At 40.8% G+C, this 27,971-nt stretch overlaps 1 protein-coding gene and 1 long non-coding RNA gene across 3 annotated transcripts; one reads left to right on the top strand and one right to left on the bottom strand.

Annotated features, from left to right (window-relative positions):
• The first annotated feature begins 4,209 nt into the window (after window positions 1–4,209).
• Window positions 4,210–13,875, top strand: PCDH18 (protocadherin 18). 2 transcript variants are annotated; one of them, XM_053941505.1, is made up of 4 exons: window positions 4,210–6,848; window positions 7,817–7,905; window positions 8,035–8,198; window positions 12,344–13,875. In XM_053941505.1, the coding sequence occupies exons 1-4, from the start codon at window positions 4,365–4,367 to the stop codon at window positions 13,012–13,014; spliced, it is 3,408 nt and encodes a 1,135-aa protein (XP_053797480.1). In that variant the 5' UTR covers window positions 4,210–4,364; the 3' UTR covers window positions 13,015–13,875. The 2 variants fall into 2 exon arrangements, with proteins under 2 accessions (XP_053797480.1, XP_053797481.1); XM_053941506.1 differs by having other exon boundaries at window positions 7,820–7,905.
• Window positions 13,519–27,971, bottom strand: LOC128787406 (uncharacterized). Its single transcript, XR_008430714.1, has 2 exons — window positions 27,795–27,971; window positions 13,519–13,682 (listed from the first exon to the last, which is right to left on the bottom strand). It is a non-coding gene; the product is annotated as an uncharacterized LOC128787406 (long non-coding RNA).

The following is a 27,971-nucleotide window of genomic DNA, read 5'->3' on the forward strand; positions in this document are numbered from 1 at the left end:
TTGTTTTATATTTTACAGATCAAAAACATGTGCTCTGCCTGACATATTTGGTCTTAACTAAGAAGACTGTGATGCAGAGGCCATATTTTTGATAGCCCAGTGGTATTTTCTGCCTTTAATATCTCTTAAAGTAAGTCAGCCTCTGATGTTTCTCTGTATGGACAAGAACATCAGGTATAAGCGTGACTGATGAGATAGTAGATTGGACAAATACAGCATTAATTTGTAATGAGTTCCGTTATATGGTTGCCTATGCAAAAAAAAAAAAAAAAAAAAAAAGGAATGAAATGCCAGCTTCCTTCCACCCAGTCCAAAGAACAGCATTACATTTACCTTTGACCAGCTTTTTGGGCTGAAGAGTGAGTATAAAATGGCAGCACTTGTTTGCCTACAAGAATACCGCTCACTCAGTCTGGACTCAGGCTGCAACAGATGGAAATACTAGTTTTACTTTGGGAAACAGGTTTGTTGAAGAGGGATGGAAGAAGAGAGAGGAAGAGAGGAAGAAAGAAGCAAAGGGAGAGAAGCAAGAGGGAGAAAGGAAGCTCCTCGGTTTTGTCATTCATTGTGATGGAAATGTCTTTTAAAATACACTACTGACTTAGGAAGACTTGTCTTTCACATTCATTGCACAGGTGTCAAATCAAATTTTATCTTGCAATGTCTTGTGCACTGGAGCATAGCTCTTGTGACATTTTGTAACATAATGCAACATAAGGTAATAAATCATACAGAAGTGAATAAATCATATAGAAGTGAATAAAACCTCATTTTTGTGTATGTGTCTTGAGGAGGGGAATGAATCAAATGTCACAGTTTTAATGTGCTTCTATCACTGTTAAGAAAATAATTTTTTCTCCCATCCTTGCTGAGGGACTATTTATCAAAATAGTTCTTCAAAGTAAAATTATTTTTCACCTAATTTTTGCATATATATTGTACATTTCGGGGATCATAAACTTTTAGAAGAAAATATAGGCTTGAGAGCTCAGTAAAACTCCTCACAGTAACAAGACAGACTTTAAAGTGTATTGACCACAGAAGCAAACCTCCTTTCAGCTAACAGAAATAAACCTCCTTTCAGCTAAGTGAAAAATAATTAATCTGTTGGGCAACTAAAGTTTCTGAAGCAGTACTGTAGGCAAATGAAAGTGCAATTTAGAGTCAGTTTGTTTTTCTTTAGTACATCAGTGAAGAATTGGAGTGCAACTTTTGGGAAGAAGCTTGTGGTGAATAGGTCTTTTAGGTGAGAAAAACTGAGATTAGTCTCCAGGAGGCCAGCAGCACTCTGGTCATGTGCCTAAGAGCACTCACAATACCACGCTCACTAAGAAGCATCTGCTGCCTGCACGTGGGACTCTCTCTTTTCTTTGTGAGGAAAGTCTGTCATGTCAAAGGTGGACTGGAGTTTAAGACACTTTTGGACAAAACTCTTTCACTGGATGTTGGAGATAGCAACCTTGGGAGTGCTGTGATTGCTCCTAAGCACCCTAGAGAAGCATCACTTGCAGAAGTGCTATATGCTTAAATATTGCTCCATCTAAGCAAACAGTCTGAAGATATGCTCCTTCTCACTTGCGGCTTATCAACTGAAAAAATTAAAAAATAAAATTGAGACTTTTTCCTTACTTTAGTTCAGAATTCAAGTAAGGACTACTGTGCCAATGACATTTTATCATCATAAGTGCAAGTGGTCTGTTGCAAGACAGTGTGGACTTAAGTGATAATATGGCATGTAAGATGACTGATAAAGTTGTAAAATAAAAAATAAATTCAAAAAGGGAAAAAAAAAGAGGTGCTGTAATTCCTATTGGTAGGTATCCTGCTCTCTATTATTATACAGAGTGTGTCTCTGAGAAACACCAATGTGACAAAGTGGAATTACTACTTGGAAAGTGATAAAAATTGTATAAAGCAAGCTCTGCATATCTAAGTCTACTAAACAGTTCCTTGGAAGAACATGAAATCATTTAAAAGTATACATAATAGTTTTAAAGCAGTGGAATTATTTTTACTATGAATTATTCATCTCCTGTACTCATCATGTAAAGGGGTAGTGACTTCTTTTATCAACAAAATACTTTTTATTGACACTAAGAACAGCATTTAATTGAACCTCTTTCCCCAATTATCGTCAGAAAAGAGTTTACACTTGTACTTTGGAAAAATGTTTTAGGAAGATTTATCAAAGCTGCAAAAAAAGCTGGCCATGAACTAATGGAATTATACTATCTTTGAATTCTCTCCACCAGAACTTAGAATGGTCACTAGTTCCTTTCTTTGCTCTTTTGGTGTTTGCAAAGGGGTTCACTAAAGCCTGAATTGATATAATTATTGGCTTGGATTGTTAGAGATTTAGGCCAGATGGCTATGGGTTTCTAAAGTCCCAGTTGCTTGTGTTAGCTTTTCTAGTTTGCCTATAGGGTTTTGGGGATCAGCACTTTGAAAGGGCTGCAAACTTGTAAAACAGTATTATTCATGGGGGCAGAATGTTCATCAGCGTGACCCAGTACTAAATACATTCATTATGGGCATTTCTATTCTGCACAATTTGCCACACGGTGCTAGTTTGTGGAAGAAAAAAAAAAGAGACAATGGCTTATAAAATGCTTTTGAATGCTTAAAAAGAAGGAGAGTTCACACTGAGCCTCCTCTGCTTTCTTTTTCAGCAAAAACCTTCTTAGTGACTTTGGCTGAGCTCTGCTGAGAGCAACTAAATTGGGCAAATAAGAGATTTACTCTTTACATTTTTGAGATATGCAGTGGGGGGAACATAAGAGAGGGAGAAGAGCAATAAAAGGGTGATGGTATGCTTATGGGCAATGCTAATAATCAAATTGACAAAGTTAGCAGAAAACCAAAGAGAAACATAGCAAGCCTGTGGATAAAATGATAAAAGGAAGTAGAAGTCACAGAAATAGATACGTTTGAAGTGAGAAGAATGCATCAGCTTCCATGTCCTGAATGCAGCCTGAAGCTCACACATGGATCTGTAACATTTCTGGTGTGCACAAAATACACGTTCGACTCAGACAGAAGATTATATTTTTGTGTGCAAATGTGTGGGAGTGTAAATAGCTTTCTGCGACACCAGAGAGGGAGGAATTTGGTGTTTTCTAAACAATCTGTCTTGCGGCTTTTTTTCCTTTAATATACTTGGCATGTAGAAGGTGTGCTTAGCACAGACTGTCACGGTGAAGCATGAAGTGCTATTTCAAACAGGATGAAAAAGATCATCTGAAGTAGCACTGGAACAGCAAATAAAAAAGCTCAGAGACAATCTCACACATGAACACACAGAGGAAAGGGGCTCAGGCAGAGGCAGCTGCGCTGAGAGCAGAGACGCTGCGAGAGGCAGCCGGGGAAGGACCAGAGAATGCAAAATGTTCCTGACTTGGGAAGAAGGAGGACAGGTTTCGTGGAGTGGAGGAGCTCTTGCAGGGCTCCGAGCAGGAGCACATATTCTAGGAACATACAGGTTGTAGGTAAACAAGCAGCAAGAAGTCGGTCTTGCGGCACGGATAGCGAGACGTCACCCCCAGCTCTTTTACTAAGCAAACCCACTTAAAGGCTCTCAGCGAGTTAAACAAGGGGTAACCTAAAGTATGTAAATAAGGAGTGCGACCGCATTTCTCGTGGCAGGAAGGGGAGGAATTAAAATCACAAAACTCGCTTGAAATTGCCATGAAAATTCGGGGGGTGGGGAGGATAGACGTTGATTTAAAGTTGCCCATTAGTCATTTGTGCCCCCCAACCCCCATCCTTGGCGGGTGCTGGCCGAGAGGCCGCCCGCGCTCCCGGTGCCCCCGCCCCGGCGCGCCGGGTTGCGGGCCCCCTCCCCTCCCTTCCCCTCCCCTTCTCTCCCCTCCCCTCCTCTCGCCTCCCCGGCTGATTGGCTGCACTGGGCTCAGCACAGGCCAGGCAAAAGCTTTGTCTGGGGACTTGGAGTGAAGTTGCGGAGGAATTTAGGCTGGAGCCGGCGAGGGAGGGCGTTCAGTCCGGCGGCGGGCGCGGAGAAGGACGGGAGGACGGGCTGCAGATCCATCCCGCCGGCTCCCGGCGGTCCCTGGATGCTGAGGGTGGGAGAGGAGCACGCTGCCCCGGAGCACCTCAGCCTGGAAGAGGAGCGCTGAGTCAAATGAGAAAGCGTGGATTGCTTACAGATTGTATCTGGATGTCCCGGAACGGTGTGTATAAAAAAAAGCCAAAAGTTTTCTGATCTGTAAGTTATTAATACTTGGCTGGCTAGAAAAGGCGTTTTCAAGCTGGAAAGGACCAGATGTGCTTTGGATTTAAGGTACCGAAGGAAGGCAAAATAATTGCTTTTTAACTTATTGGGAGAAATTAATTGCAAAAACTTGCAAATGTATCGAATCGACAGTAAAATGCACTTTGTATTCAGTTTTGCACTGATCATAATATCTTGCAATAATGCTGTGCTGGGCAAGAATTTGAAATACAGGATTTATGAGGAGCAAAGGGTTGGATCAGTAATAGCAAGACTATCGGAGGATGTTGCTGATGTTTTATTAAAAATGCCTAACCCTTCTTCAGTTCGGTTTCGAGCCATGCAGAGGGGAAATTCTCCCTTGCTTGTAGTCCGTGAGGATAATGGAGAAATCAGCATAGGAGCTAAAATTGATCGGGAACAACTGTGCCAGAAAAACTTAAACTGCTCCATAGAGTTTGATGTGATCACTCTGCCCACTGAACATCTGCAGCTTTTCCATGTTGAAGTTGAAGTGCTGGATATTAATGACAACTCTCCACAGTTTTCCAGAGCTCTTATCCCTATTGAGATATCAGAGAGTGCAGCTGTAGGAACTCGGATCCCTTTGGACAGTGCTTTTGATCCAGATGTGGGAGACAACTCCCTTCACACTTATTCCCTTTCTGCAAACGATTTTTTTAGCATTGATGTGAGAACCAGGACTGACGGTGCTAAGTATGCAGAGCTGATTGTGGTCAGAGAGCTGGATCGCGAGTTGAAGTCGACTTACGAACTCCAACTCACTGCCTCTGACAAAGGGGTGCCTCAGAGATCTGGGTCATCCCTCCTGAAAATCAGCATTTCTGATTCCAATGACAACAGCCCTGTCTTTGAGCAGCAGTCATATATTATCCAGCTCTTGGAAAACTCTCCTATTGGGACTTTGCTTATAGACCTGAATGCTACTGATCCAGATGAGGGCGCCAATGGGAAGGTTGTGTACTCCTTTAGCAGTCATGTGTCTGCCAAAATTATAGAAACTTTTAGGATAGACCCAGAAAAAGGTCACCTGACCCTGCTGAAGCAAGTGGACTATGAAGTAACCAAATCCTATGAAATTGATGCTCAGGCTCAGGATATGGGGCCAAATTCTATTCCAGCTCACTGCAAAATTATAATTAAAGTTGTGGATGTGAATGACAACAAGCCAGAAATCAACTTAAATCTGATGTCCACAGAGAGAGAAGAGGTAGCTTGCATCTCTGAGGGGTCACCCCTGGACACCTTTGTTGCCCTGGTCAGAGTGCAAGATAAGGACTCTGGTGTGAATGGAGAGATTGTTTGTAAGCTCCATGGGCATGGTCACTTTAAACTTCAAAAGACTTATGAAAATAACTATTTAATCTTAACTAATGCCACTCTAGATAGGGAAAAGAGATCTGAATACATCTTGACTGTAATAGCAGAGGACAAGGGAACGCCAAGTCTCTCCACAGTGAAACACTTTACTGTCCAAATCAGTGATGAAAATGACAACCCACCCCGCTTCCAGACAAACAGATATGAAGTTGTTATCTTGGAAAATAACTCTCCTGGAGCATACATTACATCAGTCACAGCCACAGACCCAGATCTAGGTGACAATGGGCAGGTGACATACACTATTTTGGAGAACTCTATTTTGGGAAGTTCTATAACCACCTATGTGACCATTGATCCCTCCAACGGGGCGATCTATGCCCTGCGAACCTTTGATCATGAAGAAGTAAATCAAATTGCTTTCATGGTCCAAGCTAGGGATGGAGGGAGCCAGCAGCTCATTAGCAACACCACGGTTGTACTCACCATCATTGATGAAAATGACAACGCTCCTGTCATCGTGGGGCCAGCACTACACAACAGCACAGCAGAAATCTCAATCCCTAAAGATGCTGAAATTGGCTTTCTTGTCACCAGGATAAGGGCTACAGACAGAGACTCTGGTATGAACTCTGAACTCAGCTGCTCCATAGCAGCTGACAAGGAAAACAGCATCTTTGTGATGGATCCCCAAACTTGTGACATCTCTATCAATGTGAGTGTTGAATCAGTTCCAGCAAAACAATGGGAGTTTTTGGTTATAGTCCAGGATAAAGGCAGCCCTCAGCTTAGTACTAAAGCTCTTCTGAAATGTACCATTTTGGAGCATGTTTATTCATTTCCAAGCACTGAAGCAACTTTGGTCAGCCAGCCCTCCCTGGACATCTCCATGATAACAATTATATCCTTAGGATCTATATGTGCCGTGTTATTGGTTATTATGGTTATCTTTGCTACGAGGTGCAATCGAGAGAAAAAGGACACCAGGTCTTACAACTGTCGCGTGGCCGAATCTACCTACCAGCACCATCCAAAACGTCCCTCCAGGCAGATCCACAAAGGGGACATCACCCTGGTGCCGACGGTTAATGGCACTCTTCCCATCAGATCTCACCACAGAGCTTCGCCATCATCATCCCCGGCCCTGGAACGGGGTCAAATGAGCAGCCGGCAGAGCCACCACAGCCACCAGTCACTGAACAGCCTGGTGACCATCTCCTCAAACCATGTGCCTGAAAATTTCTCCCTGGAACTCACCCATGCTACACCAGCTGTTGAGGTAAGGTCCAGACCTTGGTTTTGCACATCCATTTATGCAGACACTCATTTGGAAGCATACACACACCCCTGCATGCAGTCTGTGAGAGCAAGAGGCAGCCAGGTCTGTGCCTCATGGGAGTGTGTAACAGATTTCTCTTCAATGTCACAGCTTTTCAGATTTACTCCCATATCAACAGATTCCATTGCCCTGAGGGTTAACAGGGTTAAATCTATTGTTAATAGCATTATTCCTTGGTTCTTCCCTGTAAGGTCAAAACAATGGAGTGGAACATAGTGCTCTGCACTGGTTAACTCTTCTTCCTTGGTTCACTGGTTCACTCTTTCTTCCTTGCCTTCCCTTTCCCTCCTCTCTGTACAGCTCCATCTGAGAAAGAGTTCCTGCGTATTTATATTCAGAAACAATCCAGGAAACTCTTTTATTAATGGGGGTGTAGAACTAAAACATTCTGACACAGTTTGAATACAGCTGCAGTAACATACAGCTGCACCGTATCTCAAACTTTGAGACTCCCTGTCTCAGTTTTTACTGCAAATGCTGGGTCGTAGCTTAAATAAATAAGAGCTGTGTCCTGGTAAGTCTTTACATGTAAAGCAAGGCTGTTTTGTTTTGAACTAGTATCCTGGAATATTAAAGGCTTGATTCTAATATATTAAGCCAAAACAAAACTCCACCTCTGTTTATTTGCTTGTTTTACTTGTTAAGGAATTAATTATTATGAATTCAGAGGTTAATGAACAGCATTGAACTTCCTCATTTTACAGAGTCTTCAGATGTTTCCTGTGTCAGACACTACACTACCAAATAATCTATTGTACTGCATTATATATGTGCAGGAATTTGATTTAATCAAATCTTAGAGAGGAAAAAAAATAAACCACATCAAACCTGAGAAGCAAATTAGTCGTTTTATGGCTAGGAGCTTGAGCTTTAATTTCAAGGAATCAGTCTTTTTACCTTTTCTTTAGCAGGTTTCTCAGCTTCTCTCGATGCTTCACCAGGGCCAGTATCAACCAAGGCCAAGTTTTAGAGGAAACAAGTATTCCAGAAGCTATAGGTAAGAGTCCAGTTTGTTCTGCTACATATGAGTGTACACGGGTCAGAAATATAGAGACATGTGTTTTTAAAGAAAAAGTGGACTACTACATACTTGAGATAATGTAGTTCTCCACAATTCTCTTTGCAGATATGCTCTACAAGATATGGATAAATTCAGCTTGAAAGACAGCGGCCGGGGTGATAGTGAAGCTGGAGACAGTGATTATGATTTGGGGAGAGAGTCTCCAATTGACAGACTTCTTGGGGAAGGATTCAGTGACCTTTTCCTTACAGATGGAAGAATTCCTGCAGGTAAGAGCAGAATGGAAGCTGACCAGTTTATTTACAGTTCTGCCTGGCTGTCACTTTGATAAAACTACTACTGAGAAAGCAAAGTCCTATGTTTCCTTCCTTTTTTACTTTGCTTCATGATAAATACTGAGTTGAAGCCTTGATGTATCCACTAAAATGAAACCTCAGATACAACTGCAAATCTACCCAGAGCAATGCCTACTTTTTTTGTTACTCACATAATGAGCTGGCTCCAGATTCCTCCTAAAAGTATGATCTGCTCTAGGTCCTTAGACTTTTAATGACTGGGTGGATGTTTTTGCAAAGCCAGGCAGTTGTGGTTTGTTAAAAATACAGTGACCTATAATTTGGGAGATAGGTTTTCCACAGTGGATTTGATCCATATGACACAAAGTTTTACCATTTAGAAATTGAATTTAGAATTTACAATTTACATTTACAATTTAGAAATTGAATGTGAAAGTGAACTAGAAATATGGATGGAGTAGAAAGAAAAGTGTTTTTCCCACTAAAAAATGAACTTGAGTCGCAAGGGAAGGTTCTAAATATTTCCCAGATTTTAAATCTTACAACCCTAATTTCTGGAAGCAAGAGCTTAAGAGGTACAATTCAGGGGCAGAGGGCAGAAAAGAAAAATATTAGAAAAGCGTGAGTGACAGTAGGATAAACACACATAAACATATTCATGTGTATGAAGTATTGCTTTTAAATTTGTGCCCAAATAAAAGTTTATTAAAAAGTCATGGGAATTCATGCTTAGTACAGATAGAAGAATTTTGTAATTACTTTAATAATTATACAGCCTCTGGTTGTACCCTAGATCTTGTTCTTACTTCAGATCATATTTCGTTTTCTCTGTATAACCAGAGGGCCACATAATTTCAGTAGGGTTCACTGAACCATGTTTATAAATTTAACAAGTTTAGTAAAGTAATTTTATAAATGGAGGCCCTTTGCTCTGGGGGCTGGTGCAGCACATGGCCTTCCTAAAGTGACCCCCTTGTATTAACCAGGGTTGTTATGCTAGACAAGACAGAATGCCAAAAGTTCAAATTGTTTTTCTTATACATTTTAACTTTAAAATTTTCTGCGCATATTTTGCTCTAGTTTAGGTCCTGTGTCACATACCTGGCCATTCACCTGCCTCCTCAAATATACTCAAAACCAGAGGCCTTGAAGAGTTGCTCTATTTTCAGAATCTCTTACCTAAATCTGGACTTCTAACATATTTTTATCCTCATCCTCCCTAACTCCCAGTACTTACTCCTCTGCCAACTAGCATGAGGCATGTCTCATTCTCTCCTATGCTTTAGCAAGGAGGCAGGGAGGGATCTGCTGGAGCTCTCAGATCCTGGGGCCTGGGGAACTTGAAGTGCAATGGTGTTTGCACTGGCATCCAGCCCTGCTGCTGCCAAGGAAGAGTGATCCCTTTACAGTGGGCAACTGGGGGCTGCCAGCAGACAGGAATGGTTGTCCTCTTAGCTGGCTGAAATGCCCATGACCCATTTTCAGCTCTTACAATTCCCTCCCTAAACAGTAAGCCTAAGGACAGGATTTCCAAAAATGCTAGGCTAATTAAATTCAAAGTAAGGGAAACTCCTCTCAGTACAGACAGAACTGGGTTGGGCTATCAAGATAGGTATTTAGTCTCACCCAGATGTCCATTTACTGCTATGCGTGGCCTTAATCCTTCAGATAAGACTGTTGAGCCTGTTCGGATGAGACCTGAATTGATCAACAATCCCAATATATGAAAAGGAAAAGAAAACTTCCTGAAGGTTTCCTGTTCTCCATTCTGAAAGGTTTCTGCATTGTCAGTCTAGACACAGGCAAAAATGCTGTGGGAAGGTCCTTTCAGTTTGTCTGTTTAAGGTGGAACAAGAAAGTGATGGAGCCAGTCCCTCAAAACTCCACAAATTACATTATTAGAAAGTTCCATAGCTGTCCTTGAAAGACTTGTTTAATTTTCTTTTTAAATCTTAACCAGCAAGCTTTAAGTTCTGGGGAAAAAAAATAAAAAGAGAAATAAAAAGTTGTTGTGCATCTGGACATTTTAAAATTTATTGCTGATTTAAGGACAGATTGTGTCACCATTCAGTTATTTCAGAGTATCTTTTGATCTTATGTTCAGGAATGTCAGAATATATTATTTTAAACCAAAACCATTCCTGATAACAGCAGCTGCAAAATTGTCACTAAGACAAACTTCACTGTTAATGAAATGCCAGTCCACTGAAAGTATCTAATGAATTTAAAGAAGTCTTAGAGGAATCTTCTTAATTAGAAGTGTAATCCTCACCTTCTGGGATGAATTGAGAACTGGTCATGGATCACTTAGATGTCTTTTGACAGTTCTAACTCTTGGGCATTTTCTGTAAAATGTCATACATGGGAACAAACACTTGCAGGCATTTCAGTCACTTGTATCACAACTTCAGCCACTGATACATTCTAGTTTGCTTTGTTTGCTTGAAATTTCCTAGGTCAGCAGTTATTTTGCAATAGATTGAGCAATATCCAGGCTGCAGTCTGAGCTTATAATCTTGAAGAAATTCATACTGTTGCATGCATGACATGGAGAAAGTTTATACTCATAGGAATGGAAAGGCCACTAGGAAAGCAAACATATAATAGGCTGTGTATAGTGCAAAAATATAGTGCTGACAGTATGAGAGTAGGACTTTATAAATCACTAGTACATCCAAAACTGAAATACTCTGTTCAGTTCTGCTTACACCACTACAAAAAGATTTTTTGATAAACGGAGTGGATCCAGAGCCAGATGGAAAATGTGTTGAGGGAGCAAGGAAAACTTCCAGGGCATGACTGCAAACATTTATTTTGCAGTCAGTATATGCTGAGAAAGAGTAAGAAACTCTATTCTGTGTGGGATAATCTAACCATTAAGTGATATGGGCAGGAGTTTCTTATGGTCAAAATATGCATAATGCAAAGAGCCTGTCATTTCTGAAAGCTGTCTTTTGAAGTTGGTGACTCAGACCCATTATGGCCCCAGCAGCACCCAGATCTTCTCCAGCATATCTGGCAGGCACACAGACACGCAGCCTGAGGCAGCGAGGCTTTGTGTCCTATGATCAGCTCCCTTTGGGCTGGAAAATTTAGCATCTCTCCTGGCACATCCTTCTGTGCAGGTCTGTCAAATTGGGCTTTGTCTGTGGAACTATTCCAGGAACTATTCCCAGACCTCTTGGAATATTTGCAAAGGAGCCTCGCAGTGCCCCTTTGTGGGCCAGTTTGGACCAGTGTAGCACTCAGGGTTGCTGAGTCATTTGCCCCATCTTATTGCTTCTACCTGAGAGACATCAATATATCAAGAAACTGAGAGAGCAGCTCTGTTGTCTTCTGCTCTTCAGCCCTCATGGCTGGCCTGGATTCCCATCTAGTGGATTAGAGCCCTCCTTATACCAAGGCCTGAGCCAGCATGGGCCAGTAGCTTGGGCTACAGAGCTGCATATGCACCTGAGAGTATAAATCCAGTATAAACACCCAGAGTCACACAGGCTGGGAATTAGACTCTAGGTATTCTGACAGTGGATTAAAATTTAAGTGATTTAGTTAAAAAGGTAATATGGCAGTGGATCACCTTGAGTTCTACGTACACTTCATTGTCAGAACAAAGGAGTTGTTTAATAGAAAAGGAGATCCCTCTGCATGTTATTATTCTTTGCTCTTTATTTCCCCTGTCCATTTATTCCCACTTGATTGCTCTGATATGCCTCACTAGTTTCATGTGGAAGACTTCTCTTAAACTCAAGTGAACGCTTGGAGGTAGAAATTTCTTCCTTTTATTTTATATTTTTTAATGAGCTAGAACTGTACGAAGGGCTTGTGTGGCTTCCAGCCACAAGTGCTTGTTTTTCCACCTAGAATTTACATGTTTATGTGCAGCCTTAGTTAAGAGATTGCATTACTCTCTCACATGAGCTGCACTGGTTGTTCTCATTCTTGGTAATGGAGGTACCAGACCATTTATATTTGCCACTTTCTTGCATACGCAAGGTGAAACCAAACACCAGATTTAAACATCTCTGGGGAAGTTCAGTCCTGGTGACAGGAATCCCTGTGAGTGCAGGTGCTGTGTGCAGCAGGAGGGCACGCTCACTCTCCTCGTGTCTCTCTTGCAGCGATGCGCCTCTGCACAGAGGAGTGCAGGGTCCTGGGCCACTCTGACCAGTGCTGGATGCCACCGCTGCCCTCTCCCTCTTCTGACTACAGAAGCAACATGTTCATCCCTGGGGAGGAGTTCCAGTCACCCCAGCAGCACCTGCAGCAGCAGCACCACCAGGGCCTCGAGGAGGATGCCCAGGCAGCTGACGTCAGTGAGAAAAAGAAGAGCTTTTCAACATTTGGGAAGGACTGCCAGAGCGAGGAGGAATCAGGGGACACCTGCACCTCCTCCCTCCTCTCCGAAATGAGCAGCGTCTTCCAGCGCCTGCTGCCTCCCTCGTTGGACGCCTACACGGAGTGCAATGAGATGGATCGCTCCAACTCGTTGGAGCGCAGGAAGGGACACTTGCCAGCCAAGAATGTAAATTATCCCCCGGGGGTGGCAGCCTGGGCAGCCAGCACACATTTCCAAAACCCTGCCAACAATGGGCCCGCTCTGGGGACTCACTCGGGCGCACAGCCTTCGTCCAAATGGCTGCCAGCCATGGAGGAGATCCCAGAGAATTATGAAGAAGATGATTTTGACAATGTGCTCAACCACCTCAGCGATGGCAAACATGAACTCATGGATGCCAGTGAGCTGGTGGCAGAAATTAACAAGCTGCTGCAAGATGTCCGGCAGAACTAGTTGTTTCAAAAACCTATTTTTCCATATTTATGGAAAACTGGAAGGGGAAAAAAAAAGAACAAAAAATAGACTGAGGAGAACTGGCATTGCCAACTAGTTGCATTTATCATAAATGTGTCTGTGTATGTTGAATATTAAAATACTGTATTTTCATATGTACACAATGCAAGTGTGATTATCTTTATCTGTATTTTAAAAATACATTTGTACCTTATATTTATGTGTAATTTAAGAAATAAATTTTATTTTTGTACACCCACAGCAAGCATGTTTTCCTAAATGTATATAGATGGTACCACCCTTGTCAAACTTAGAGCATTCTTGCCACACAGGCGTGTTTAAAACAAAAAAAGAAGGATACTGTTTTCCCTTATTATTTCTTTCAAATGTTTCAAATACAAATTCAAAACATTGAAAAAGTTATGCAAATGTTAGTTTCAGTAAATGATCCAACACCTTTTTTGCAATGTTTTATTCTTATAATAAAGAATTGTAACTCCCATGAAACCTAAAATGTCCTTTTTTATTTTGATACTTTTGGTCTATAGAATCATTTTCTCATTTAAGTAATGAATTATTGCAGGCTGAAGTCTTCCTGTCTCTGGCACATAAGGGTTTTCCCCAGTGAACAAATCATGAATTCTGTGATGGGTCTTCCACTGTGATCTCTGCAAAAAAATGTAAATTTGTTGTGCTGTTGTTACGCTGCAAAGCCAGTTGAAGTCAGCAGTGTATACTTGAAAGACAGCAATAAAATCAGCTTTTCTGACCTCAAGCTGAATTCTGAATTTATGTAAATACAAAAATTGCAATGAACTGCTTTATCTTTGTAAATAACACCAAAATAAAAGCAATGTTGCATCTTCCAGAAAAAACAGCTATATTTTGCCTCTGCACCGCAGCTACATTTTTGTATTAGCTATATTCTCTGTTGCAAGTGTGCATGTCTTTTGTTTGCAAAGCAGTACAAAAATGTTTGAACTTCCTAGCAAAGGGCAAGCCAGCAGGTACATTTGCTCTGGCTTTATCCCATCCTTCCACAGTGGGGCTTCTCTCTGTCCTAAAGCTCAGTGAAAAGTCATTTATATTATGGCGCCATTGCTATAGTGGGGGTAATGTAACTAATATTGCTCAGATAAAAGTCAATGTCATCCTTTTAGTTCTTTTCTTCAAAACTATTTTTTGTTAGCCTGTCATACACAAGGAGATCTTTTTAGTAGTAAACAAATGGATTTTACAGTTGAGAAACATGGGTGGGTTTTGAACCCCTGTGCTCATTTCAGGAGTGTTAAGAGATGGCCATAAAAACCTGTATTTTTAGCAAATATTTTGCCAGAACTGTGGAAAACTGTTGGAATAAACCAAGTTAATTTGGGCACAAAACCGATACATTTGTTCTGGAGAATCGCCCTTGTAAAGTATCTTTTATATATATATATATATATATATATTTTTTTTTTTTTTTTTTTTTTTTTTTTTTTTGTGCTAGATACAAATTCCTGCTTAATGTTACCCCAAAGAAAGCAAAACTTTTGTTGTATGCATAAGCTTCATTTGTTTTCTTTGTGTGCAAGGAAACTTTAATCTTCTTATTGGTTTCACAGCACTGTGAAACCAATACAGATGGGAGTGTAAGCATTTGTTGACACCTGAACAATGGAGAGGTTCTCACCTTGTTTACACATCAGGAGCTCAGGCTATGCTTTACTGGTTAGAAATACCAGGACCTCACATTGGGAGGTTTGTTACAGCACCTTTAAATGCCAGCACAACTTGAGTCTCATCAGGTGCTGCCTGTTATTGAGAGGAAGAAGTTGTAACACCTCATTAAATATTTGACACCTCTTCCCTGTTTTCACCCTTCATTCCTACTAACAGGCATTATTAGCCCCATAAGCCTTACCTGGGTCCCATTCTCCCACTCCCCCTCACTCCAGGGGCTTAGACTGGAGCAGGCAGCTTTCTATGACTGTTCGTCCTCTTTGGCTCTCAGGGTCAACCCAGTACTGACTTCATAGCTGTGCCTCCAACCCATATCCAGCTCCTGATGACAGGAGTCCTTGGATCCTCATTCTGGTTTGTCACCTTGGCATGCTGAGGGCTGACACTGGATCCTTTTGCCAGCACCTCACTAAACCTGCTGTGTCCAGGTTCTGTAGGGTTGCACTTTGTCAGTGTGTGTACTGCTCATGCTGGGGTTGCTCTCAGCTCCTGGTCTTCTTGATGCTTTAAAACAGCAGCATCAGGCTGACTCAGGAGTCAGGATGCTGTAGCAGTCCTAAAGTTCACAAGGGCATAACTTCCTCCTCCCTAACTAGGTTGTTTCTGCAGTTTCTCTCTTCTTCAGTGTCCAGTTTTGGCCCTCTTCTCCAAGTTCCTTCACCCTTACCCCATGTTAACTCCTCCTGGCTCTCTCACTCCATTTCTCTTAAAATCTGACTCACAAACTAATCCTGCACAGCCCATAGATATGTTTACAGAGTATCTCGTATCCCAATAACCCCGCCCATGACTGAATTTCCCAGTTTCAATCTCTTTAGTTGGATTTAGCTAGCACATCCCTCAAATCCTCCTTTGCCCTAACTTTTTGATGTGTAATTGTAATTACAATGTAATTGTAAACTCCACTAGATTCTTGAATTCCTCTACACCAATGCCTTTTTCTGGGTGCCTGTACAATATGGAAAGGGCTGACTTGCACGGCTAAGCCTCTCCACTGCTGACTTTTCACAGAAGTGGGAGGCTCAGGAAAGCAGTTCTGTAGACAAAACTCATGCCTGCCTGGTTATTTGATTCCAGCCTGGGCATACAGAGTGTGTGAGGTGTACAGGGTGACTGGAGGTTATATTAAAAATGTACAAGGTGATACTTTGAAAATAGTTATTAAACTTGTAGATTATTTTTTTGTTGACCTGGATAAAACATTGCTGTCTGTTACAAAATCAGCAGCAGAATATGAAACTCCCCTCCAAGTGGTGTAGATTCCTCCATAAATAAATGCAGATAGGTGTTTCTCCTCATTTCTAGGGGAGGAAATATTAGACATTCAGGCTCAGACTGCTTTCTGTCTACAAGCTTGCAGGACAGCCTGATAAGCTTCATTTTCACAGTCATATCATCCACTAGGGATTACAAACCTGTTTTAAATTTAAAACTCTTAAATCAGTTTATGCCTGCTGGCCTATGTCACATGGATAGTCTCAATGATTTAAAGAGCCATTGTTTGCAGAGAGGACTTTCTAGAAAAAGTAGATTGCAGTGAATTTCTCTGGTAGCACTAGGCATCCAAATATCATAAAACACATAAGGTTGTCATAGAGGGGATTTCTGTACCAACACACAGTAATTGTATTTGGTATGTGCATTGCTGTAAGAATCTTATCATATAAAGAGACCAGTCTTCAGGAGCAAGAATGTTTACTTAGATTATATGTGAAATGCATTGGAGTTTGAGTTGTATTTACTATTGATAGGCAGCTTATTAAAAGATCTGTGGATAGCAGTAAATGAGAGAAAAATCTGTCTTAACCCTGCTTGGTTTAGAGTTCCTCTTTTTCTCAGATTTCCTTTATAAATGAGAGAAATTATATAATACTTATATAAGTGTATGTACACATATATAAAAACCCTAGCAACAAATCTCTTCTGTGTAAAGAACAGAGAAAATTGATGGTGTGCAGATTAAACAAAATATTCAATATATTTGGATTTTCTGCATTTTGACAACTAATAGAGAGTTAGGGGTTGCTGATATGGTTTAAGCACCAAACATGACAATGATTGTCCTGCCCAGAACACAAGTTCCTAGTACTTCTCTAAATGCTTACTAGTTTTATCATTCTTGGTGGTATGATGACAGAAAAAGTTGTGAAAATCAGCAAATGGTAATTACCAAAATACTGGTTATCCCTGTAAGCGTTCAAGGCCTGGTATGGTGGGGCTATGGGATGAGTGGTCTGGTGGAAGGTGTCCTTGACCATGGCAAGGGATTGGAACAAGATAATCTTTAAGGTCAAACTGAAACAATTCCATGGGGTAGTGGTTCTGGCATTCCTTCTATATATGGACTTTTGAGCAAATACAAAGTTTATTAATGGATGCTCAACAACTACTTTTTTCCATGTTCATGTAAGTTTTTTATATTCACTTCTGAAAAGGTTACATTAAAAATGTACTGAAATAATGATCAGAGTTGTTGGACCACTTATTTAAGTCATGTTTAAGCATTTCTGTCACTTCTGCATCACACTTTGCTATTAAGTGCCCGTTAGGACAAACACATTGAGAGGATGTGGCTGTCAATAATGTCTTGGCTGCATTCTTAACCCTGGTTGCGTTTATAGTTGCTATGTCCAAGAACAGCGATAGAAATCAAACAAAAGTCACCACAAAATATTTAACCCTTACAGTTTCCCTACCTTTTTTTTTTTAATGCAATATTGGAATTAATAGAAAATGCCAAGAAGTTTAATTTCTTTCTCTGCAACCTGCAGAAGATTTAAGTTTCCCAAGATTAGGACTTGGAAGCCTCCATTTTTAGCTTTAGCTTAACATAGCATCTGACCTAGGAGACTGCAGTATACGTGTGTTTTCTTTCAATAATGCAGATTGTTACATTTTCAGGCACAATTTCTCTCCTTTCTGTATTCCAGGGTAAAATTCTGCCTGCACACAAAACATGACCTGCAATATTTTCTGCAATGCAGTTTATAAAAATAAATAAATAAATAAATAATAGCATGATAATATAATTACTTCAATCAATTAAAATATTCATAATTAACAACCCTGCTGTGTTTTGCATCCTCAGAGCTGTAAATCATAAATGACTGAGCACTTCTAAAAAATAATATTCTGGGATCAAGTAACCTGCTACTGAAAAAAGCCTCTCTGAAGAGACACCAGGAACAGTTTAAACCATACTGTAAAATCTATTTTCAGGACAGTTGGTAAATAATACTTTGTTTAATTAAAACTCAGTGGAGACTCTGGAAAAACTGGGTAATAATTGAAGCAGAAATCTGACCAGTGCACACATTCTCCAACCCCTTGCCCAAAGATCAGTGTGGGAAACACAGTAAGAAATGACCATGAAAAGAGTGTTATGGCTCACAGGCAGTTTCATTGCATGACTTTGCAGTCTATTGCCCAGCCCTGTGCTGTGGAGGTTTGCCTCCAAACTCACATACAAGACTGGACTCCAGAGGAAATACAGGAACAGGAAAAGGAAGGATGCATGCTGTGCCAGACATTGGAAAAAAATTGTCTATCCTTCCAGCCAGTCACTCCTCAACTCTCATTTGTTTTGTGTTTTTTTGTCTCTGTGGATAAAAATATGTGTTTTAAACATTAAATAAAGGTGGCAACTTCAATGGGAGAATTTGAAATTGTGTGGTAGGGTTGTGGCTAGGAGAGATTGAAATTTTAACAAGAATTTGAAGCTTCCTGTGAAGACAAAGCGATTTGAAGCTGGGCTGTCTCATAGCTCAGAGAAAGACAAAAGTATACACTGTATTTTCATATACTTGCATTCTGTAAGAATTGTTCTATACTCTTGTCCTGAAGATAGCAGAGATAATGGTGGGAGTTTATTTAAGAAAAATAAAATTCTAGCTCAAAATATTTTTTTAAGCATTTGCATTTAATCCAAGTCCAGTATGCAGCCCTCTCAGAGATGGTTGTGGAGGGTGATCTTTCCCTGTAGACTGGAGGTTTAATCCATACTGCCATAATTTGCTTTTCTTAGTGGTTTGATTAGGACTGACATCCACTGTCAAACACAAAGTTCTTCCCATGTATTTCACAGAAAGCATGTGAGTATTATAGATCCTACAGTTTAAAAAGGCAGATGTTGTTTTGTGCATTTAGCCTTCAATTGCTGTGAAAATTAGTGTGAGAGGAAGCTTAGCTCTACTTTGTTTCATTCAAATATTTCCTTCTTTTTTTTTTTTTTTTTTTTTTTTTTTTCATTCTCTCTACGGTTTGGATGCCAATAACCTTCGTGTCACTAAAACACTGAATGATTTTGTGGTAAAAAATAAATAGCAATGGTGGGCAAAGGGACTGGGAAGCCAGTGCTGTCTTCTGTGGTCTAGGAGAGCTCTCTGCATGTAGAGTCCACAGAGTTTTTACAGCAAATATGGACAGTTATAACCTTGACTATTTCTTTTGTACTAAATTATTGTCCTGGTTTAAGAGACAGTTGTCAGTCCAGGAAGGTTGCAACCTTTCTGGAATGGAAAATATGAATCCCCTTCCCTCTAAATTATTATAACTTTGAAGTTATGGGGTTTTTGGATGAAGATGCAGAAAAAGGAATAATGGTTCTTTACTAGAGTAGATATCACAAGGCAAACAAACAAGCACGTGGCAGCGCAGCGAGCAGAGCAGCAGCAGAAACCCACCCGCAGCCTTCTCTCGGCTGTCGGGCACTTTCCCCTTCAGTGCAGTTCCGCTCACGGCCGGCAGGGGCGCTGATGGCTCCCGGCCGGGCAGGGCGGGTGCGATGATTCCCCGCGGCTGCAGGGGGCGCTGCGGCGCGGGCTCGGCCGCCTCTCCACACGGTGGTGGCGGCTCAGGTGACGGGGAAATAGAGGAGATGGCTCCTTTTGCAAAACTCACAGGGAGCAGCCGGTCTCAGTGCCACTCCAGGTGGTGAGCTGGACTGTAGCAGTAGCCTCAGAGCAGTGGGCTGGGACAGCAGTGGCAAAACAAAGTGGAGCACTAACACTGAAGTGGTGGCAGGAGCAGTGGGATCAGGGCAGATGTGGCATGTTGGGTTAAAGTCTATCAAAGACCCCTGAAGCAGTGGCAGAAAACAGTGAGGGCTGGGAGGGGATTGCTCCTTTGCACAGCGTACCCGCCACAGCTGGTCCCGAGGCTGGGCTGCTGCACAGAGGGAATGGCCCAGCAGGGAGCGCTCCCAGCTCCCAGGTCTCGGCACAGCTCGTACCGGGTCTGGGCTCCCAAGTGGCAGAGGAGCAGAGAAGCAAGCTGGCAGGCCCTGGTCATAGTGCCTAAAGGAGAAAAAAAACAAAACAAAACAACAAAAACCACAGGGCAACAGGACCCCAGGTCAGATCCTCTGACACCTATGTCCATCACCCCACCAGAAGGAAAAGCAGCCCCTGGCCCCCAACCCCCTTAGGAACCTGGGCCACCCTTCACCCATCGTGATATTCCTGAGCCGTGGGATGGAGGTGAGGGGAGAGAGTAGGTGGGGGGTGGTGGTGGTGGTTACACTGACAATTCCGGGCACAAAAAATGGTTATAGGATACAAACCATCCCCAAGACAATTATTCAAATTGTATTTTGAATTGCAATTTTACGTGCTTGACAAGTAGCAACTGAGGGTCCTAAGGTCATCATGGAAATTTAAGCAGACACCACATAATCACAGGATCCCAGAATTAACTAGGTTGGAAACTTGCTTTGAGATCATCAAGTCCAAGCTATGACCAAATAGAACCTTGTCAACTAGACCACAGCACTGAATACCATACTTCCCTGGTCCTGCTGGCCACACTATTCCTCATACAGACCAGGTTGCCATTGACCTTCTTGGCCACCTGGGCACATTGCTGGAGTTCTGGCTGCTGACTGAACATGAGTGCTCATGTTCAGTTGTAGCAGTGAGTAACAAAGTGATACGGGACCCCCTTATGTATCCGAAGGAGATCCCTTTATTGTAGATACATATATATCTTATACCTTTAATATTAACCTGACATAACTGGAACCAGACCAAGACTTAACAGAACCTTACAGAAAGAAGGCACCCATTGGCTGGCTCAGTTGTCATGCTGCCGTCCATGCTGCCTACCATCCAATCAACTTCCTGCTCACACACTGTCCCGTGTTCCTTCAGCCAATCAGCTTCCTGCTGATACACTGTCCTGTGTTCCTTGAGCCAATCAGCTTCCTGCTCATCCACTGTCCACTGTCCACTTCAGCCAATCACAATCTTACTTCTAACCAACTCCTCACTCATAACTGCCTCTCTCATCTCTCATCCAACTTCCAACCCTCCAGGCTGCAGCTGTGCCATTCCCATAGGGCATTCTGGCGGAAGCCTTAATCCCTCTAATAATTATTACCCCATATGCTACATTCAGTCAGCAGCCATCCACTACCCCCAGGTCCCTTTCTGCCTGGGCACTGTCCCGCCACTCTGTCCCCAGCCTGTAGCGCTGCAGGGGTTGTTGTGGCCAAGTTGCAGGACCCAGCACTTGGACTTGTTAAACCTTGTATTGTTGGATTTGGCCCATCTATCCAGCCTATCCAAGTCACTCTGCAGAGACCTCCTACCCTCCAGCAGATCGACACTCACTCCCAGCTGGGTGTCATCTGCAAATCTACTCATGGTGTACTCAATCCCCTTGTCTAGATCATCAATGAAGGTATTGCACTGATCTCTAAGGCCCCAGCACAGAGCCCTGAGGGACACCACTGGTGACTGGCCCTAGCTGGATGCAGCACCGTTCACCACCACTCTCTGGGCCCGTCCATCCAGCCAGTTCCTAACCCAGCAAAGTGCTCCTGTCCAGGCCATGGGCTGCCAGCTTTTCCAGGAGTGTGCTTAGCAGCAGGAATTATGCCTTAAAAGGAAGTATTCTTTCTGCAGTGTATGGAAAATGAAAGGCTCTTGTATATGGTACATGGGTTATAATAACTTGTCTTACCTTTTTGTAAGGTAAGATTTCAACAATGATTGTATTTAGATCTCAGGAGAACTCAGACTCTCTGGTTACTATTATGTACAGCTAAAACAGCTAAGACAAGGAAAATAAGCAGTCTAGATGTTTGTGTCTCCTTATCACAGGCTTCAGCCAATATTAAAATAAAATGGTTTCTCTGTCTACACATAAAACACATTTGTGACATGTGTAAAGGTGCATTGAAACATGAAACATAGGTGAAACATAGGTGAAACGGAGGCATGCATGAGCCTGGTAATAATTTTATATGCAAAGACTCTTTCTATGTATTCCTGGGTGGGGTACTAAGAGAAGCTTTTGCCTTGGAAAAAGGCTAATTGTAAGAGTCTTCTGGTCTACTGAGCTGAAGGTGCTGCCTGTGTGTGAGAGATGTGTGGAAAAAAATCCATATTCAAATTAATATAATACTAGTGCAAGAGGAAAAAGAGAGGAACAGGTTAAAAAAATGGAATTATCTTGTTGATCAGGCCTGTGTTGCTTCAAGTAATGCCCATTATCCATAATATTTGCAAACTGGGAGGTAATGTGATTGGCTTGTATAAAAATGGTGACAAGCAACCATAGCAGCTTAGTGCACCTCTGGCAAAGAATGATGGACATTTTTTTACTCAAATATAACTGAAGCATAAGCTTAGCAATTTGGCAGGCTTGAGACCACTAGGGCTTGTTTTGACCCATCTGGCTTTCTTAAATTCTTGCAATAATTAGGTCACCTAACTAGAAAGGACATGCTGATTTGTATCCAGGCTGGAAAAATGTTTGTGGTGAAATGATTTATTTATAATCTTTTCAAAATATCAGAGACTGATATTACAATCCTTATACATCCTCATGTTTGGGGTTTTTTTTGTGGTTGTGTCTGATCTGACTGTGGAAAGTCCTAAAATTTAAATTTTTAAATACTGTTAGAAAGAGGATATAATTTGGGAATCTAGAGTTTCAGTGGTGCAATATGTGAATGGGATTTGCACTGGTTTAAGGAACCAAGTCATGCTACTACAGTTATCCCTTATGATCCTAAAAACCTGTGAAACAAAATCCCAAATGTAGATGTGTTTGTTGAAGGGCAACCAAAATTCAGGTATCTCTGATGGTTCTCATCTCACTTACTGCAGCTCTTAGAGCAGCACATGTTGGAGTACATAACTTCATATGGGAAATAGCAGAGATTTATCACTGAAAATATCTGTGAACTGAAAATTCAGTGACTTCCTTCCATCGTGGGTGGACAGAAGTAGCACATTCTGGTGCCCTGTATTACTCAATACAGATTTCTTCAACACAGTTTTCAAAATCCTACAACAAAACACTCTTAGAGAGTATGAAGCAGTTCAAGTCAACTGTGCAGAGAGACAGTTTCTAGCTTGTGTAGTTCTGCACTTTTGCATTTATTAAATTACCTCATTCCTTCATATCACAGTGAAACTGTTTTCTGGAAAAGGGGTGCACATGTCATTAACTGCAGTCTTAAAGTGCAAGTTTTAGACACAAGAAATCATGTATGTAATGTGTCAGCAAAGAGCCAACAGGATTATTTCACAATTATACTAGAATGAAACTCCAAGAGTTTAGATATGAACATAACCACTGGCATCCATGAAAACTTTACTCAATTGAAGATCAGAAAAAATACCACATTCTTTTGAAGGACTGCATGCTATGGAGTTCTTAATGGCATAATTTCTGAGAAGCATATAAATTCAAATATAAAATAAGAATCTGTGTTTGGAACACACTACTGTTTTGCAAGTAAATATAGTGGGTATTTTTTAGATTGAAACATAGATACTGAAAGAGAAAGTATTCACAGAATTCACAGAATGACTAGGTTGGAAGACTCAACATCATTGAGTCAAACCCAGCCCTATCACCTCAACTGAACTATGGCACTGAGTGCCACATCCAGTCTTTTTTTAATCACATCAAGGGATGGTGACTCCACCACCTCCCCGGGCAGACCATTCCAGAACTTTATGACTCTTTCCATGAAAAACTTTTTCCTAATATTCAACCTATATCTCCCTTGACACAGCTTGAGACTGTGTCCTCTGGTTCTGTCAGTTGCTGCCTGGGGAAAGAGACCAACCCCACCTGACTACAACCACCTTTCAGAAAGTTGTAGAGAGTGATAAGGTCGCCTCTGATTCTCCCTTTCTCCAGGCTAAACAGCCCCAGCTCCATTAGTCATTCCTCGTAAGTCTCTGCTTTATTAAAAGACTAAAATTTAGATATTATGGCAAAAAAAAAAAAAAGTGTAGGTTTTTGAGTGTGGTTATTTCATCTAGTTACAACCCATCTTTAGTATCATTGCCATGACTAAAAACTTTGTATAGACTGGTGTTAAGAATAAGGTTTTAGTGGTAGTGCATCATTGGAAATGAAGCTGCAGTAGAAAGGCAAACCATGTATCATCAGTACCAACTTTAATTAGCACGTAGTAGAAGAATTGGAATAGACACCATTTCCCTGAAACTCTACAAAGAACCTCCCAAAAGCCACTGTTGGTTTTTAAACAACGTATTTTAAAACTGAGTGATCCAAAAAATAGTCTATTTTTGTACTTCCTGTTCTGCTTGTTATCCCAGATTTCCAAGGAAAAATGAAGAGCAGGGAAAAGACCTGGCCAACTGTGCTCCACAGTTTAAGTACCTCGCTGAAGGTACTGAGCCTGTTTGGACATGGAACATGGCTTTCTGTGTAAATCCTCTGAAGCCAGGTGCTGTGCTGGAGTTGGGAATGGAGACTGGTAAATCTTTTATGGGGTCTGTTGCCTCCAGGGTACAATTTGTCTGAGGCTGATGAGAACAGGGGTAGATTCTGCCACTGCAGAGCTGGTTCAGTGAGCCCAGTGGTGCCAGCACAGTCTGTTTACAGCTTGGCTGAGACCTGAAAAGACTGGGTGTCCGTCAGCACTAGCAAGAGGAATCCAAATGGATTTGATTCCTCCAGCCAAGGCTGTTGGCTGCATGGGTGGCAGCCAAACATATGGTGATGCTCTGGGCTGGCGGGACAGGAGCAGCTGGCTCCTGTGGGGAGCTGCGGCTGGAGGCTTGTGCTCAGTCTCTCATTTCCTCTCTGCTTGTTGTACTAATGTCCAAAAATATTCACATCCTCCTTATACCCTGGGGCTCTTACTGAGCTGGTCAGGTAGAAAACAGATTCTGGAAAAAGCCCAGCTTGTAAATTGGGGAGTGAAGGGTGAGATCTGGCATTTTTTTTGACTGAGTGCGTTGTCCTCAGTAATGGTCTTTTTCATTGAAAGCAGCAACACTGTTATTATCCCTCCATGGAGTCAATAGGAAATAAATGAAAGCCCATCTGACTTTAGAAATGAAAATTGATTCCTTCAATTTGGAGACAGCTTATGTTCTTTCCATTCCTCTTGGAACCTGAACACACATAAACTGCTGTCAAAATTGGGATGATGCTACAAGGGTATCAGAAACAGGTCTCATAAGTATCAACAGGAGGGGAAGCACAAACAAACATGGGTACAAAGGATAGTGCCTGGTTGTGCTGGGAGGTAAATCTTGAACAAGGGAGAGGAATGTCACCCGGCTAGAGGGTGCATGGGAAAATATTTCAGCTCTAGTTTTCATCTAGTTTTCATCTTGAGAGTTGTTATGCAGTATGTTCCCACACAATTTACAGAAGAGTTACTTATATACATTACATATTTAAAAGAGTGGTTTTGGGCAATTTAGTTAAATGTTGAGCCTGGGACTCATTGTATAAGACGAAATTAGCTAAGATATGATAGATTGTTGCTATTGTTTTTTTAGAAGTTATATTATATGTTTACTAGTGCTACACTCTTCAGTGATATCTTCCCATGAAGCATAATTTGAAGGAATGATACCTAAAAGCAGAAATAGAGAGGAGGCAGAAGTATCTCTCCAAGCATTTGTAAATGTGAGGGAGTTTGGAGACAACATAGCTATCCTTTCTGTTTTACCTCAGGCTTTAAAATACTTGTTTCAGAAGAGATTATCAATGAGAGAGAGATTCCAGTTACAACACAGTTATAATTGTTGTTCCAGTCTTATTCCAATCTGCTTGGGGATGGTGGTCTGGTCATGGCCCTCTGGAAGGTCTCCGTGCATGTCCCAGTGTTTTTCTCCAGAGCTTTAGTAAATTCATTAGTGACCCATGAGGAGTTTTAATCACATTGGAAAAGTCTCAGTAATTTAAGTAATTTAAGTATCTAGAGAAATTGCATTTGTTCGATTATTTTAGTGAGCTTAGTTAGACACAATTTTCTGGGGTGTCCTAAAGCTCCAAGATCAGTTAACATGCCAGTCACTTTTAGCCAGCACTGGAGTGCTGTTAAGTGCTGTTAGGTTGAATCACTCAATAGTCATGGTTGTTTCATCTACTGGGCAAATAACCTAATATATATATATATATATATATATATATATATATATATATTTTATATATATATATATATATATATATATATATATATATATATATATAATATATAATATATTTTTTTTATATATATATCGCTAGAACTCAAATTTATTTTATAACACAACATGAAATTCAAGAAAATACTTATGTTCAATCTGTTTAGGTAAGAGGAGTATTCTCTCTAAATTATTTTTAATGTGCTTTTCTGGTATGGAACTGGGGGATTTTGTTTGTTTTCATGATGTTTTAAGATTGATGCAGAGTATGTTAAATACCAAAAATAAAATCAGAAGAACTTATGTTCCAGGCAAATTGAATTGGCTGCAGGACAAACAAATTATGACTGAATACAAACATGCTTAAAGTGGTTTTCATAAAGTGAATATCAATACTGTAAGCTACTCTGGATGTTTTCTTAATTTTACAAAAAGGATTTTTTTTTTTCAAATGTGCTTACTTTGAGACATTCAGTGAGGGAATACACTGGTTATTTAAACACACAAGTTACTCTGATTTAAAACAGTACAACAAAATCAGACCCTGACAAAAAGTGTTTTGCAGAGAGCTACAGCTAATTACATCAGAAAATAAAATGGGTTCTTTGTTTATGATGATGCTAACACCAGAAGACAGGCAGATTTCTTTCTTGCTCTTTCAGAATGGTATATATATGTATATATACATATATATATATATATATATATATATATATATATATATGTATGTATGCATAGTATAATCACTTCAAGTGGCAGGTGAGAAAATAACATCCCAACTGGAGATAAAATAACAATATTTTTAAAATAATTAATTTAACAAAAATTTTAATAAAATTCCCATATTTCTAGAGAGATTTTTAAGAAGTAATCCAGTTTTTACAGGAAAGAACCAATACATAGGGAAGTTCAAATAACTGGAAACCATTCATGTAGGAACAGGTTACGTCTACTCCAATCCATTCTTGAAACAGGGCAAGAAGTGCTTTCAACAGGGTTGTCTAGGAGATTTAAATAGTTCTGCAATATTAATGGCAAAGACACAATAAAATTTAAGACAGTTTAGGCTAAGCAGTGTCACTGGTAGTGGAAACTGCAGCATATTATTTCTTACAGCTTTTTGGGAAAAAAACAATTTTCACTCAGACTTGTGTTATTAATGAAGTCATTTGATATTTTTGGACTGGAATTTACCAGCAAAAGCTTGCCAAATGCAATATATCTCAGCACTTTAAACTCCACGGTGGACAAATATCTCCTTTTTAAAGAAAAAGTATTTTGTGAAATAGGGCAGAGTCTGCTATAGCTTAAAGAAAGCCACACATTGATATCTATGAGAGTTTAGTGCTATAAGACTCTGTCTTGGCTGGTTTGATGGCAGAATGTTTTTTTTTCTGCTGGATATTGAAAGTGCTTAATTTTGAACAATGAGCATATGATTAACGTAACTCTTCACTTGGGTTTTAGTTCTCTCCTTTTCTCTTTTCTCTAATCACATGCAGTTTATAAAAAGCTATGTAGTTCCCTAACCCAAAACCCTCAAATGTCTTGTCTTCCATCTACAATGGTAAAAGCAAAGGTTGAGAGATAATGAGGGGGATGTATCCTAGGTCAAATTCAGGAACAACTTTAAAACAAAGAAAATGGTACCTGGTTTACTGAACATGAAACCTCATCTCCAAAATATAACAAATGGAAAATCCACATCTTCATCTTGCTTCCACATCTGAATTTGTTTTTAAACAAGTATGTTCCTTGATGTGGAGCATGATTAAGAGAATATTGGACCATCAGCAGCTGGCTGTCCAAGAGAAGTCCTCAGGACTG

This window comes from Vidua chalybeata, chromosome 4 (assembly GCF_026979565.1).
Source record: "Vidua chalybeata isolate OUT-0048 chromosome 4, bVidCha1 merged haplotype, whole genome shotgun sequence".
NCBI lineage: Eukaryota > Metazoa > Chordata > Aves > Passeriformes > Viduidae > Vidua > Vidua chalybeata.